Here is a 16,416-nt window from a genome sequence, read left to right on the forward strand (position 1 = left end):
GAAGAGAGAGAAAACGGGATATGAAGCAAGGCTAGAGCTGGATATGGGGTGACATGTCAGCTGCTGGCAGAGAACATGAAACCCATGCATCTTAGCCAATCAATAGTTGTTGCTGAGCATGCTAGCTGTAAGGATAGCCAATCACAGAAGCTGGAGAAAGGGTACATAAACCTGAAGAAACAAAAAAGGCGTGCTGCTTTGCTGCATTTAATTGCCAATGAAGATTGCAAGTGGGCATTGTAGCCCTTCTGCAATTGCAACCCCATCACCTGTCAAATGTTTGTAAAATAGAAGCAACCTTTTGAAAAAAAACAAAAAGGGGGAATTATAGGGGAACGAAGACAGTGGGTTGATTGACATTGATAATATGCAGCTGTGATTCTACAGCAAAGTGGTTAAATAGCTCTGAAAAGCGGGGTGGGGGGGACCTGGATGAAGCAGAGACAAGGAGCAGTATGATCTGGCCTCTGGAGGATGGAGAAACAATGTGGACAGTAGAGTTTGACCAATGGTAAAGCTTTTTGCTGCTTACTATCTTGTGTTGCATTATTTCCTGACTGCTGTAACTAAATTGCAACAAATACTAATCCTCTCCTGGCTGTCAGAATACAGAAAAGTCAGGATACTGACAGATGCCCATTTAAAGCTCATTAAAATTCCTGGGCCTCAGCATGACTGAAGTCATAGGCTCTCCACACTTCCTTTTGGATTAATGGAAAATGAAGCCCTAATGAATATTTGCTAAGCACAATTCTCCCTGCTAATTTGCTGAAAAGACTGTCATGAAGGAACAGCTGATCCTTTTTGCATCTTGTGTGTTTCCTAGAGGTCATGAAAATGGTAACAGTGTTTATTCAAAATGGGGGGATAATGCTAAGGTGGAATAATTAACTAATTAGGCACCTGGTCATCTGCTTAGCTAAATTGCTTTTGATCCTCAGTGGCCCACAATCATGCTCCCCTATTTCATGCCAAGCTTTTCAATCTCCCCCTCCCCACCTCCTGTCTGCCTCTTCCTAGTCTCCTCACTGAGCCACTATCCCTTTTCCAATCCAATCCTTGCTGTAGTTAAGCTCCACACAATGTGGAGTTATGGACATGATAAATACATATGAAACAATCTGAAAGCATTAAACACTGACACATACACACACATACCCCTTAGGTATCTGTTAGAGCTGAGAAAACTTCTTCCAGGAGAAGACCATGGTCCAGTATATCAGGGGAAAAATTCATTCCTTCAGCTGAATGTGCCCCAGAGCACTACTGCTGTGGGTTTTCAGATCCATACTATAATAGAATAGGTAAAATTTTGGCTTTGCTGCTGTTAGTGGCAAAAATCCCCACTGATATCACCTGAGCCAGCAGTTTGCTCTGTAAACTTTGCAAATTCTTTCAAAAATACCATCTGCATTTCTTGGGGTCTTGGATGTCTTGTGCATGACTAGGGATTCTGCCTATGTGTGCTGAGAAGCTCTTACTAAGGCATAAGGCAGACCAGGAGGCATACAACTTTATCTACACCAGATTTAGAGATTGTGCTCAAGGAGAGAACAACCCTTAGTTCACCTTGAAGTCAGCTTTGTCTCTCAATGCTTGGAGACCAAAAGGAAGAGACCATCCTCAAAGCTCAGTTCAGCTGTGAAATGTGTCTAGGAAACCCATGCTGTGGCTTCCCATACCAACTCAACATTCAAGGCCAAACTCACTCTGTTCCCAAATACAGAGGGATTTTTCTAATTTATGATGCTAAAAACTCCACCTGCTATTGAGAAACAATCTGGGGTAGTTTGATTTTTTATTATTATTTTTTTACTATTATCATATATGAAAGTTGTGCTATTAGAATTTAAAAAGCAGGTTCTTGTTAAATCCACCCAGCTGTAGGTTATCTATTAGAGTCCTTGGTAAAGAAGTCACAAAACAAGCGCGCTCTGTCTCAGCCCTTATACCTTGAGGTGTAGGGTGGGTTTTTTGCCTGAGTCAAGTTAATCTGGGCACTCCATGGAAGACTATATGTATGGCCAACTCTGTATATATGTGTATATTTTTAAGAAACCAAACACATGAGTTGTTAGTTGTTCAGCTCAAAATACTATGAAGAGCTGACTTAGTGCACACATGCAATGACTTTTAATGAACTCAGTCAGGATCAGTGTAGCAAGAGGAAGACCAGAGCTGGTATGGCAAAACCTTAGTGAAAACTCCAACTAACTTCTTGGAGAGAAAGGTCTTGTTTTGGACTGAGTTAATGGATTATTGGAGAGCAGTATACTTTGCAGTTCAGGGCCAAATACAATAATAAAATTATTTACTGCACACTTTAGTTTTCAAAAGAGCTGTAAGTCAGCTCAAAATCTAGCCATTAGAACACTTATAAAAAAAGTATCAAGGTTCATTCTTACCCTGACATGTACTGTGGCTCTTGGCTTTCTGACTTTGTTATAGATATTTCTATTCATTAATACAGTAGAAGCACAGATAGCCTTGATTTGGACAACAGGAAAATTTGTAAGGAATGCACAGTTTATGAATGGTTTATATATTACAGGCAAACTGTGTTTGATAATGGAAAAAAAACCAGGACTGAGGGCACGGGAGTACATGGTAGAAAATTCTGTAGTGTGTCTAAGTTGATTTGGCTTGTTTGGACCCAAGCTGCTAAGCCATGGCTCTGCCCATGCTCCTTACCCTCCTGCTCATTGTTTGTTATCATGGGGACAGCAGCAGACCCAACATATCTCTGGGTGTCCACTGTCAACACAAGTAAATGCCATGTACCTGAGCTGACATCAGCTAGCTAGCATTGCATCCCCAATACTGTGAATCACTGTCGTAAGGACTGCTCTTGTGACAGTAATTAAAAATGAGCTATCCCATAAGGCTGTATGAAGTTAGCTTGCAGCCCTGGTCAATTGCACACTTCACCTCTACAGCAAATACTCAGAGCCTGGAATTTCATTGCCTCTTCTGCATCTGCTAGCTATTCCATCCCCAGCATGTTCGAGTACAGGGCAGATGAGAGTCACAAGCCTACACTTCATTTTAATATCTAAGTGTACTTTGAGTTTCAGAAAGTATGTCAAGATGAGTAATACTATACAAATTTTAATTATCCCCAAGTTTTGCCTAGTTGACATAGGCTGAATCAAGACTTCATCTCTAGCTTTGATTGTTTTGGATCTGTTCCACCCCATGCACTCTGTCAGCTGCCAGTAGCCTCAGCACTCATGTGGAAGTAATGTCTAATCTCTACAGGAACACTGCAGCAGCCAAGTGGCTCTGGGCTTGTTATCCAACCGGGATCTGGGAGCGGAGAGTTAGCATTGTTATTAACAATGTGATCATTGATGTTATTGTTGTGAGCAGGTTCATTAATGAATCAACATTTGTCATATCCTTGGAAACACAAAGTGCTCTTCTCAGCACTGAGCATTATTATTAGAATTCCATCTTTCTGCATTTTCCTGTTAAAAATTACAGATGCTTAAAGGTCTTCACCCTCTTCTAAAAAGGAGTGTTGTGCCTTACAGATTCTCCTTCTAGTAAGCAGGAGAGAAAGCCACAGCATCTAAACACTGCAGGAAAATGGAGGACACTGGGAATAGCATCCTGCATTGGACTGGTGGTTCATCTCTTTTATCTAGCCCCAACCATCCTCAATACCAGCTGCTTACAGGAAGGAGCAAGGAGTTATGAGATAACTTGTCCACTGGGTGACAACCTCAACCCACAGAGACACATGGTGCCTTGCAAACGCAGGGGTCTTTGAGCAGTGGGTATTCAAACTGAGCACAACAGCTATCCCTTGCTTCTGATTGTTTCTGACACAATGCTATGCTGAGCAATGATCTGCTTGCCGTTTTGTCCTGTGCTTAATCTAGTCACAGTAAGTAATAAAAAGCAAATTCCTTCAGCATGGGGGAACATCTCTGTAATGATATATTAGATCTGTGCATCTGTTCTCACAGCAGGGACATGTACAAGAGCTAATCAGGAGCTGAAAGTTGTGTTCCCCAGGAAGTTCTGACATCGGTAAAAAAATTAGTTCCAAATTAGAACGGAATGCCAACATTTCTAATTTTCTTACAATATGAGATTTCCCTCCCCAGAGTTAGTTCTAGGTCATCAAAATGTTTTAGTTTGACAGTGTAATCTTGATTCAATTCATTCTGACTGTTACATTATATGAAAATATTAAATGTCATTATGTATAACACATATAGCATAGAATATATCTGAATTAGTGATCTAATAGAGAAAAGTTGAAATGTAATTATTTTAAATGAGGGTCTCTACACTAAGCTGAAGCATCTGACTTAAATTCCTCACTTAGGCAAGCAGTCTCCTCTTGTCAAGAGAGAGCAGTGGACTCCATGGATGACGGTTGTGACTAAGTTGCCTCTTAGGATCCCAATGCTCCCCACTGACTGTAAAGGGAACATACAGGACTCTTCATTCAGGCAAGTTTTTTTTTATGCAAAGCATGGCATGGATACCTCACAGAACATTTACATGCAATAGTAGGAGATTCACCTCTCCTTACTTTTCAAATCTCCAGTGCAGCCATCCTGTCCTGAAGACTAGATAACTTGACTGCTCTCATAGTCAATGTAAAGAAATAGGTACTTTTATTATATGATTAATCTCATCCTGATATAGATATTGTGCTCTAATTTCTTCTTCAAGATTATCACTGAAGGCTGAAAGGACTAGATCAGCTCCTCTAAATAGTTGATCCTCATTCTCTAAATAGCAGGTATCTGAAATCATGTTACTGGCTTTTAATGAAGGGCCACCAGTGCTTCATTTCCTATTAAGTCCTTTATTCCAATGCAATAGCATTTTCATCTGCATTCTTGTTGCTTGTCTCTAACACAGACACCACCACACCACCACCACTGGACATTATTGCCTAACAGGTCTTTCCATGGCCCATGCACATCAGCATTCTCCCCTCCCTAGGGACTGAGGAGATCTCAGCAGCGATTCCCTATAAGGATGTTCCCTCACATTACTGTTAATGCCAATGATGCTGTGTCACATATGGAAATTGAGAAAAGACTCAGCGGACCATGAATTCAAAGCAATTGGGTGTTTAATGAATACTCTGTAGATATATGATGAGGGGAACAATGTGATGAGAATGGTGTGCTGGTGGCAGAAAGGAGGACAGCCCATTTACTCACCTTCTCTCTGTTGCTGTGGTATCATGGGAGGTGGCTGTGGGAACGCTTGGCTAATCTGGCCATAAGCAGCAGGATAAGCAGCTACAAGGGAGACAGAAAGGGAAAGAAGAAAGAGGGACATATTTCAGTGCTGGGAAGCAAGGAGCTTTCACTCCAAACCATGATACCAAGCTAGAAGTGGGCTACCCCTGCATTTTGCCTCTGTGAAGAGCCATCTCATGCAGCATGAGGTGTGGCAGATGAACCACAGTGATTATTGAGGAGGTACCACCCTGAGCACCCACCCTCCTTTTGGCTTTGTCAGCAGTAACACCAGGGACAGCCATGCAGTGTAAATGGGGGTCTCCACTGAGATCTCCCCAGCAGAAATGTGTAAACATCCCAGATTGCACTACAAACACATTGATTCATAAGCTCAGCATATCAACACCCATGCTGACAGCCACATGCAGAGTGCATGTTTCCCTGTGTAATCGCTCTTGCACCCTGATTAATTCACATGCTCATTAAAAGAGATCACGTGTGTTTCCTCCCTTACTCTAACCTTTGTATGCCCACACACTGTATAGGCACAGTTGCACATACAGTCTCGGATATACATTTTTCTTTCATGTCCACAGAGACTTTCTTTCTCTCACACAAAGACAGTGGAAACAGTGTGTGGCAATTAAACAGTTTTCCCCACCTCAGTTCCCTCACCAAGCAGACAAGGGGAGCCATTCAGTACCACAGATGATAGATAATGTGTCATGCTGCTAAAAATATAGAATACAGGTCACCTGCAAGCCCAGAGAGCAGAGGATAAGGGCTATGTGTGTGCAGAGGGATTAATTAACAGCTCAAAGGCTTGAGCTCTTTCCCATCTATCAAACCTCACAAGCGATAAATGACGATAACTAAAACACCAGAAAATGAAGCCCTACATGGAGAATTAAATAAACTTTCCAGATATAGTGCTGACATGAGATAATAGTCACTCCTCAGTGGGAACCCATGATTGCTTCAGTTACCACAGGAAATAATTACTTTGGGGGTGGCACCTTCCTTGCAAAGTTGGCTATGGATACCCTGTGAATGGAGGTTGAACGCAGCAGGTCACAGTCTGCATTAGGTCACTTTGGCTGATGTCACTCCATCAACTACAAAGGACCTGCTCAGCATACAGGGCAACACAAGCAGAAGCTGATCCATTGGGAACTGTGGAGAAATCTGCTGGAAAGCCAGGAGTATGTCTGTGTAGCTCCTAAGCAAGCCTCAAACTAACTAGCTGGGTATAGCCAGTGTAGACTACATACTAAAATGGATATGTGCAAACATACCATATCCTGACAGGATCTGGTTGCCCATCTTCCCTCCTCACTGCAGCACTAAGACCTGTTACAGAAAGTGGCCCCCAAATCAGTGACCTGATTTTGCATTTGTGTGCTGTGCTAAGCAGACCAGACCTGGTCCTGCCAATGAAGATGCACAGAGGTATAGGTCAGTGGGAGCCTTTCCAGGGGAAAGGAAGGACATTGCCTCCTTTAGGAGAAAAGACCTTGGGCTTTATATTTGTTTTCACAAGAAGTTCAAATTTAATTTGAGAGTCTGTGACACACACCCCCCAGCTTGCCTTGTATCAGCAAACACCTCCCTTCCCCCAGCCCCCTCAGGTGTGTTCAGAGATTAAAGAAAGGTTTATTGGGAGAATGTGTTAATACTAACAACCTGCGTACTGCTGCACTCCAGCGTAGGCTTGCTGCAAGGGGTCTGCTGCAGTGGGACTCTGTGCTGTGGAGACACAAGAGATAAGGAATTATTGGTTTAAAGCATGACAAGCACTCTCCCTTTCTCTTCTCTGATCAATATGTGATGTGGTGTAGTGTAGAGGGATTTTTAAAGGACCGAGGACATATGTTACCATTGTCCGGGTTGGACAACCCAGGCCTGTTAGTTGAAGCTGCAGAGCAGCTTTAAATTGTCCTGGGAACAAGCAGTGTGAGAAAGAAAACAAGCTATGCACAAACAAGAAGCCAGGTGCAGAGCAAGTCCTGGGAACCGCGGAATCAGCACACTCTCATCAGCACACTCTGATCAGGCGCCTGCAGCATGCTCACCAATCAGTGACACGGACACCCATGTGGCCAGAGATTTTTATCCAATCACCTGTGTGTAAAGTTGGGTGAGTGATCAGTTTAAGTTATAAATATGACCTCTTTGTTTAATAAAGTGAGCATGGCATGTAGCCATATTGGTGTGATTGTTGGGACTTGGCCGACTCTCCACGGGGGACCCTCTTCAGTGTAGGACAGACAAACCTAGGGGCTGAACGTCCCAGAAGAGGAGAAGCTCACTCACCCTACAGACAGGACTGTACAGAGCCCCCCCATGATGTACAAGGGGGCTCTATCCCCCAGCAGTCACCCTGTGAGACTTGGAAGCAGCCTGTGAGACTGAAACAGAAGGCAAAGAAACCTCTCTTCCCTACCCTTGCCCCCCTTCCTCAAGCTTGTTATGAACCCCACCTCTGATCATGCAGATTTTTTGGCATTGCAGTAATCGATGCCAAAGAGCACTCATCTTAAGGCAGGACTGACACTATGCTAGGTGCTGTGCAAACTCAGATCTCAGTGACAGCTAGAGTCACATGAAACTTTCAATCAGAGCAGAAAACAACAGGGGCATAGCAGGAAGAAGGAGAAAAGAACAAAGCAGTGGCTCCTGCCATCATGACAATTCTTGCAAGGACAGTGTTACTGCCAGGCATCCCCCTGTGCCAGAGGAGATGCTGCTTGGAGGGGGACATCACAGGGAATTAAAGAAGCTGTCCCTCGAGGAAAAAACATTCACAAAGCATTTAATGAACAACAAAAGAAAGATGAAACCCCTACAGAATGGTTAGAAAGACTAAGGAAGAGTTTACAATTCTATTCTGGGTTAGACCCAACCACTGATGTAGGGCAAGTATTATTGAAAACTCAGTTTGTGGCTAAATCATGGATCGATATTCGGAAGAAATTAGAAAAGATGGAGGACTGGCAGCAAAGGGGATTAGATGAGTTACTCTGAGAGGCGCAGAAGGTTTATGTTCAGAGAGAGGAAGAAACTCAAAAGAAACAAGTTAGGCTTTTGGTTGCAGCAGTAAGGGAAGGACAGAAAGGTCCTCCGCCCAGACGGAATATGAACCTTAACCCATCGGGACCCTCTGGAAAGGAAAGTAGGAACCAGGGAAGGGAGAAGGAAACGAGGACCTGTTTCTATTGTGGAAAGACGGGACATATTAAGAAGAATTGTAGGAAGAGGATGATGGATGAGAGGATGTTTAAAGAAGATTAGGGGGGTCAGGGGCTCTATCTGCTGGGGACCCGTGAGAAAAATGAGCCCTTGATAAAATTAAAAGTGGGTCCCCAGCAACAAGAAATAGAGTTCCTAGTGGACTCTGGAGCAGAAAGATCTACTGTTCAAAAATTACCCCGGGGGTGTAAGATATCCTCGTGGAAAGTAGAAGTTACTGGAGCAACAGGGGAGTGATTCAAAATTAGGGGTGGGGTCCTTGCTGCTAGTGCCTGAGGCAGACTATAACTTATATAGGCAGAGATTTAATGATAAAATTAGGGATTAGTTTGGAAGTCATAAAAAATGAACTAAGAATTAAATTGTGTCCTTTACGGACAGTTGATGAGAGGAGAATGAACCCTGAGGTATGGTATACTCCGGAGACCATTGGAAAATTGGATATCGAACCTTTTTCAGTGACAATAAGGAACCCAGAAATACCAGTGAGAATAAAACAATACCCCCTACCGATGGAGGGAAGACAGGGATTGAAACCTGAGATTCAAAGGTTAATTGAAAAAGGGATATTGGAACCTTGTATGTCCCCTTTTAATACCCCCATCTTACCTATAAAGAAACCTGATGGAACATATAGATTAGTGCATGATTTGCGAGAAATTAATAAACAAACGGTGACCAGATTCCCTGTAGTGGCGAACCCTCACACTTTTAAAGTCAGCTAGGCCCCAATGATCAATGGTATAGTGTAATAGATTTAAAGGATGCCTTCTGGGCATGCCCATTAAAGAAAGATTGCAGGGATTTTTTTACCTTTGAGTGGGAAGACCCGGACACTCACAGAAAACAACAGTTACGGTGGATAGTCTTACCTCAGGGGTTCACCAAGTCTCCAAATTTGTTTGGACAGGCATTAGAACAAATATTGCGGGGGTATGAACTAGGGGAGGGAGTGACCCTTGTCCAGTATGCTGCTCTAATGATTTTTAAGGAGAAGAAAGATAGAAACCACTGGAATGAAACCCGTAAAGGGTGTATCAATTGCGGGGATGATTTGCTTGAGCCTCCCTGCTATAGTTGTTGGAAGAATTTTGGGAACAATACGCTCTATTGTAGCTGTGATAATCCAAATTACAAGTTTTGCTGTGTTCATGGAGAAAAGTTTTTCCTGTACAGTTTAACTGTACAGGAAAAACACAAGTTAACACAGATGGGGGCAAAGGAGATTGAATCAGGAAAATGGGAACTTTCTGATGGGTGAGAAGTCATTTCAAAGACCATGGCTATAAGAATTCTACGTAAATACCATGAAAACACCCATTGGGGGGGTTCAAGCATTAGTAGATCAATTTGCTATAAAATATGCATGTATTGGGGTATATAATATAACAAAAAGAATAATTGGGGACTGCATAACTTGTCAAAGGGTGAGCAAACACCAACTAAGAGAAAGGCCATTAGGAGGGTGAGAGTTAACCCACCGACCTTTTGCCAAAATTCAGTTAGACTTTACTGAATTACCGAAGGTCGGAAGGTATAGATATTTATTGGTAATAATAGATCATTTAACACACTTTGTAGAAGCATTTCCAACTGCTAGGGCCACTGCCCAAATGGTAACCAAGCTATTACTTGAAAATGTGATACCTAGGTATGGTTCTATTGAAACTATTGACTCTGATAGGAGACCACATTTTGTTTCAAAAATCATAAAGGAAGTTTTTACTGCTTTGAGGACCAAATGGGAATATCATACACCTTGGCACCCACAGAGTTCGGGAAAAGTAGAACGGTTAAACGGTGAGATAAAGAAACAACTGACTAAGTTGATGATGGAGACCAAAATGTCTTGGGTGAAATGCCTTCCCCTAGCCTTATTAAATATTAGGACTCAACCCCGTACTGATGTGGGAATATCCCCTTTTGAGATATTATATGGAATGCCTTATGATTTGGAGGTTCCCTGAGATCATCCCCAGGTCGAAAGTTTACAACTGAAACAATATATAGTTCAACTTATGGCTATGAGAAAACAATTGCGAGATAAAGGCTTAGCAGTACAAAGACCTCCATTGGACATTGCAATACACAATATACAACCTGGAGACAAAGTTTTAATCAAGTCATGGAAGGAGTCCTCATTAACTCCCCGCTGGGAAGGGCCTTATCTTGTTTTACTCACTACAGAAACCGCCATTCGGACTGCTGAAAGAGGACAGACTCATGCCAGCCAAGTGAAAGGACCCATCTCTGAGGAGCAGTGGGAGAGCTCTGGAGATCCAGAAACTCTGAAATTGAAGTTGCATAAGAAAAAGGACTAATGAACTGGACTAAAACTATATTCTGCCCTAGGAAGGATTATATCTGTTATCCTTTTGTTTGTATGAAATGCAAATTATGTAAAGAGAATTGATGGGATCATTGTAGCAAGGATTTTTTCTTATGGGATCACTGTAAACAGTGTTATAAAAAAGAAAGAAAAATAACTGCACAAGCTTTAAAATTGTTGGTGGCCACTGGATGAATAGTTAAGTGGACCCAAGCTTGGTGGGAAATTTTGGCACTTGGTATTAACCCAGAAAAGGGGTGTACACACCCAAACAAACCTCGAGAATCCCACCCAGAGATTGTACAGGTAATTTGTAGAACTACAGTGCCTAAAATTCCTTGTGTACAACCTCAAGTTAAATCAAAAAACTGGGAGGCCTATAAGGAGCGAAAAAAAACCCAGGAACATTCTCCTGAAGAATACGTTTGCTGCCGAGAAGATGGTACACCTCGCTGCACTAGGCAAAAGTGTAGGTGAAGGAGGCAGAGACGTAAAGAAGTGGAGACTGAAAAAGAGATGCTCAAGGGGGCTGTATAACAATGAACAACATAACTCACCCCCGAGGCCCCAGACCTTATTGCTGAAAGTGAGAGGGGAAGGCACAAGGGACACAACCAAATTACATAGGTTAAAAAGGGAAGTTTTAATCAGAAAGAACCCACCAGTCCTCCCCAGCATTGGGTATTTATTTGTTTTGATTTGTATAAATTTAGTACAAGCAGAATATAACCCCCACCAACCATTTAAGTGGTTCTTACTTCGGTGGGAAGATCAACAAATAATTCAGATCAAGGTGACACCTGATGCACCCTCCTTCAACGTCACGATCTGTCAGCTGATGGGCTTACAGTTTATGGACGGTTGGCAATCCCCAAATTGTGCTAGCAACAGGAGCAAATGGGACACTAATAGTAGGAATACATATTGGTGCCCAAGTTCAAATCCCGGTAGGAGTTATTATAATTCCCCTGGTCATTTTTATTGTGCCTACTGGAGTTGCGAAACTATTGCCACAGCTTGGACCCCGAAACAACCTGATAGATTTCATACGATAACGTGGGGTCCCTTTGGCTGTACAACCCCTTCTAAAACTGATGGTGGAACTGTGTGGAACCGTAAAAATTGTAGGTACCTCTGGATAAACGTCACTAACCTGTCCAATCCAGCCTGGTTTATTGGCAAAACATGGGGAGTAAGATTATATGTAGCTGGATCAGATCCTGGGAGTTTAATATTAATTAAAAAGGAAATAACAGTACCTGAGCCTCAAGCGGTGGGACCTAATCCACTGGTAAATGTTCCAAACGACTCACTCAAAAAGTTAAAGAACCAAAGTGTTACTGTGATCCCCCTCCAAAATGATACTGACACGGTGGAATCAGATCCTGAATTAAAATTAATCCTTTATGGAAACTCTTGAACACAACTTACCAGTTATTGAATTCCACAAATCCAAATATGACCCAACATTGCTGGTTGTGCTACGATATTAAACCTCCCTTTTATGAGGCAATAAGCATAGACTCAAAGGCGAAAAGGGTAAATGGTTCAAACCCGATACGATGTTTATGGGATTCTGAAAGTCGGAAACAAAGCCTGACAATGCAATATGTATCGGGACAAGGGAGGTGTATTGAGAATGTACCCCCAGAGAAAAATAAATTATGCAAAATAAAAGCTTCCCTGAAAGGGAAGCCCCCCGCTGATTGGCTAATACCAGCCAGTAATACCAAATGAATCTGCTCCAAAATTGGAATCACTCCCTGTTTATCTCTTAAAGTGTTCAACGATTCTGAGAAATATTGCATACAGGTGATGATAATTCCCCGGATCATATACCACCCTGAGTAATTTATGTACAATTACCAGAATACCCAGAGTTACCATTTACGAAAACGAGAACCATTCACCTTTATGGCATTAACAGTAGCTACTTTGATAGCTGTAGGAGCAACAGGTACAGGTACAGGGATAACATCATTAGTCCAACAGAATCAAAAATTACAGTCACTTAGGATAGCGGTAGATGAGGACCTACTTAGAATAAAAAAAATCAATAAGCGCCTTAGAAAAATTAAGATCACTATCTGAAGTGGTATTACAAAATAGAAGGGGATTAGACTTAATGTTTTTACAACAAGGTGGGTTATGTGTCGCCTTGAGAGAACAATGTTGTGTATATGCTGATCACACAGGGGTTGTAAGAGATACTATGACAAAACTTCAGGAGGGCCTAGAAAAACGAAAAAGAAAACGAAAAATGCAACAGAGCTAATATGAATCCTGGTTTAACAACTCTCCTTGGCTAACCACCTTATTATCTACCCTTGCAGGACCCTTGATTATGTTGATATTAGTGTTAAATTTTGGACCCTGTATATTTAATAGAATAGTTACAATCGTAAAAAACAGATTAGAAACAGCTCATTTGATGTCTATAAGAACCAAATATGAACCTTTAGGGAAAATACTGGAGGTGGAGGAGACCCTCATTTTAAGCCAACAGGAGCTTAAACGATTTGATGAACAAAATGGTGAAAAGAAAAAGGGGGGATTGTGATAAACTGTGAACTGTTTGTTCATCAAAGTTTGTAAGAACAATGGGAATTTACATGGAATATGCAAAGGTCAGCCACAAGTATCCGGTCAGGAAGGGTTACGAAAAGAAACTTGAGAAGGAAGGAGGGGGTGGGGCTCATGAAGACAGGAGTCCGTGATGTGAGGAAGACAAAGAGCCTTCATCCCCACTACCACCAGGAAGCCGAGGAAGGCAGAAAACAACCCTCTAGCAACAAGCAGTGCAGACGCAGAGTGCACCACTAACACCGGAGGACGAAGGGTATAAATCCAGTGACTTTCGGGAAGAGAGTGCGCGCCGTTGGTGGAGCAGGAGACTCCCCGGCCGCCCAGCACTGTTTTGCTTACTTGTCGCTTGCTTTAATAAATCAAATTTTCTAATTGGCCAGTCTCTGTCATTTAATTGTACAGGTAAACTATAACACTCTGCCTGATGCAAAAAACCAATGATGATTTCCCAAGTCAGCATGAAATACCAGTGCTTTAAAATTAACACCAGGAATCTTTCTTAGTACTGATATATCTCTAGATTAAAATCATAGACTCATAGAATGGTTTGGGTTGGAAGGGACCTTAAAGATCATTTAGTTCCAACCATGGGCAGGGACACCTTCCACTATACCAGGTTGCTCAAAGCCCCATCCATCCTGGCCTTGAACACTTCCAGGGATGGAGCACCCACAACTCTTCTGGGCAACTTGTTCCAGTGTCTCACCACCCTCACGGTAAAGAATTTCTTCCTAATATCTAATCTAAATCTACCTTCTTTCAGTTTAAAACCATTACCCCTTGTCCTATTACTACATGCCTTTGTAAAAAGTCCCTCTCCAGCTTTCTTATAAGCCCCCTTTAGGTACTGGAAGACCGCTATAAGGTCTCCCTGGAGCCTTCTCTTCTCCAGGCTGAACAACCCCAAATCTAACTTTTTAAATGAACATTCAGCTGGCATTAGGCCCGACATTCAGCTTTTGTCTGAGAATGAAAGAATGGAGGTCGCAAAATGAAGCACATTGTTAAAAATAAATAAAATAATTTTAAGTGATGTTCTGGATCCCTCCTGAGATGCCAGTAACCCAGCTACAGTGTCTGGCCAAGACAAGCTGTTATGTGAGTGCCCCAGATGAAAATGGTTGTAGGGGACAGAGGGCTGCTGTGATGGTCAAGGGTGTCAATCAGAAGGAGCTGCACTGAAGACAGTAGAGGTGTGAGGAAAAATCTTGAAGTAAAAGCCAAGGAAATCTGCTTTCTGAAATCAGAGGAGTCCAGTTCTTCTGAGAGAAAAAAGCAAGGTCTGGCACATTTTGGGCCCATAAGACACCCTGGGTTTTGACTTTGGTGGAAGGAGTCAGCAAACCTTATACCTACATGATATCATCTTCACACACACCCCTGATTGCCTATGCATTTCCCAACAGATATGCGTTATTCCATCTATTTCACTCTTTTGCAGCACTTCTCCCCACACAAGCCTACAAAAATGTGTTATTGCCCAGATGCACAGCTTTGTGCTCTGTCCCATCTATTCATTCCTCTCACTGTCCTGGAGGTATTTTATACCTCTCCCAGGCCACTATCACCTCTCGGAGGGTGGATGGGGAGGAGGATAATGAAAGAGTGGCAGTGCTGTTCAGTCTGTGGGGTAGTAAATAACATAATGATACCAAAAAAAACCCCCTATGTGAAGGCCAGGTTCAAAATAAATAAATAAATGACCAAGAGGTGTCTATTCGATCCTTAAATCCAACCTAAATCACAGCCTGCAGCCCTAATCTATATTCATAATTATATCATTTTGTACAACAAGCTTGTGAGACATCTCAAGAAATTTATGTAATTAAAATTCATGGGTGCCATAGTACAGATTCCATATTATTAAGATTGATTAGGACTGCTGATGCTGTGATTAAAGAAGCCAACATTTACTGTTGCAATTAATTAGGTATTCAGAGACAACAATAACTGCAATAACAACAAAAAAGAATGTGCTGATACAGCAGAAAATGGAGACTGATCCTGTGTTTTAGAGTCTCTTTTCACAGTTTAGGGACTGGACACCACTCAAAGACATGTCCCATTTTTTCTTCCCCTGCATGTCAAAGGAGCCATGAAATCCAGGGCATTTGTGCCTTCCACTCCATCCTGTTAGTTGGAAAAGCCCTTTCTTAGCATCCCCAGGTATTGTAGATGCTGCTTTGGAACAACATATGGGCCTACTATGAAATTGATATAGCTCTTTCCTGGAAATCAGGATTATCTTTATTATTTCCTTAATAGTCCCACCTCCAAGACCCATCCATAATCTGGGCCCTGCTGAGATGGGTGCTATGTAAACACATGATAGGACTGGTGAAGCTTCCAGTGGAAAAAGCAAAAAAGACACAGATGACTCAGAAATGTGGAGAGGCGGAGGTGGCGGGCCAAGGCGACATACTAATACAATAGCAAAGTAATGACCATACCTCCCTTCCTTTGCCTAAGGTCATAAACACATAACTCAAGGTCATGTTTTAAAAGCTATTAAGGCACTTAACTCCATGTTTTTGGGAGCTTAGTTTAAGTCATCTTTGAAAATAAAGCTCAAGGTCTTAACTCAGGTGCCTCTGAAAACATCAGCATTTTTATTTACACTTTCTTCCAGATCAGAGGAGAAAATACTTTGGCTCTGGAAAGATATTAAACAACCTCATTCATTATGGCTGCATCATGATCACTGGAAGTACATGGCATCATTAAAGTAGCTTAGAGTAGAGATGGAAACTTCTTATTATATTTTTAATGAGTGCATTCATTTATTTATTTAACCAGTAAAGCATGGTTTACGGCACATGGCAGATTGTTACAAATGGGTCAAATAAATGCTTCATATTCATAATGATGTTTCAGGTGCTCACTGTTGTGTTTTTTGAAACTGATGATACAAAATATGAACAGGAAAGCTCTCACCCAGAGATTTAGGGTGGACAAACACACTGCAGCCAAATATTTCCCATAATAAGTTAGCCTCGGGGCTGGTGTATGATTCTAGGGCATGGTGTATGTCTGGACTGA

At 42.0% G+C, this 16,416-nt stretch overlaps 1 protein-coding gene across 11 annotated transcripts in view; it reads right to left on the minus strand.

The window, feature by feature from the left end:
* The window catches only part of LOC121080478 (CUGBP Elav-like family member 4), an 817,088-nt gene that overhangs the window by 78,163 nt on the left and 722,509 nt on the right, over nt 1-16,416 (minus strand). For 5 of the 11 annotated variants that reach the window (XM_040578501.1, XM_040578511.1, XM_040578508.1 and 2 more), the window contains 3 exons: nt 6,897-6,959; nt 6,635-6,640; nt 5,190-5,270 (listed from right to left, as the gene is read on the minus strand). In XM_040578501.1, coding sequence (XP_040434435.1) covers nt 5,190-5,270; nt 6,635-6,640; nt 6,897-6,959 — 150 coding nt within the window. Of the gene's footprint in view, nt 1-5,189; nt 5,271-6,634; nt 6,641-6,893; nt 6,960-16,416 lie in introns of all 11 variants that reach the window. The other 6 variants (XM_040578506.1, XM_040578504.1, XM_040578507.1 and 3 more) reach the window with 2 other exon arrangements.

Source organism: Falco naumanni, chromosome W, assembly GCF_017639655.2.
Source record: "Falco naumanni isolate bFalNau1 chromosome W, bFalNau1.pat, whole genome shotgun sequence".
NCBI classification, from domain to species: domain Eukaryota; kingdom Metazoa; phylum Chordata; class Aves; order Falconiformes; family Falconidae; genus Falco; species Falco naumanni.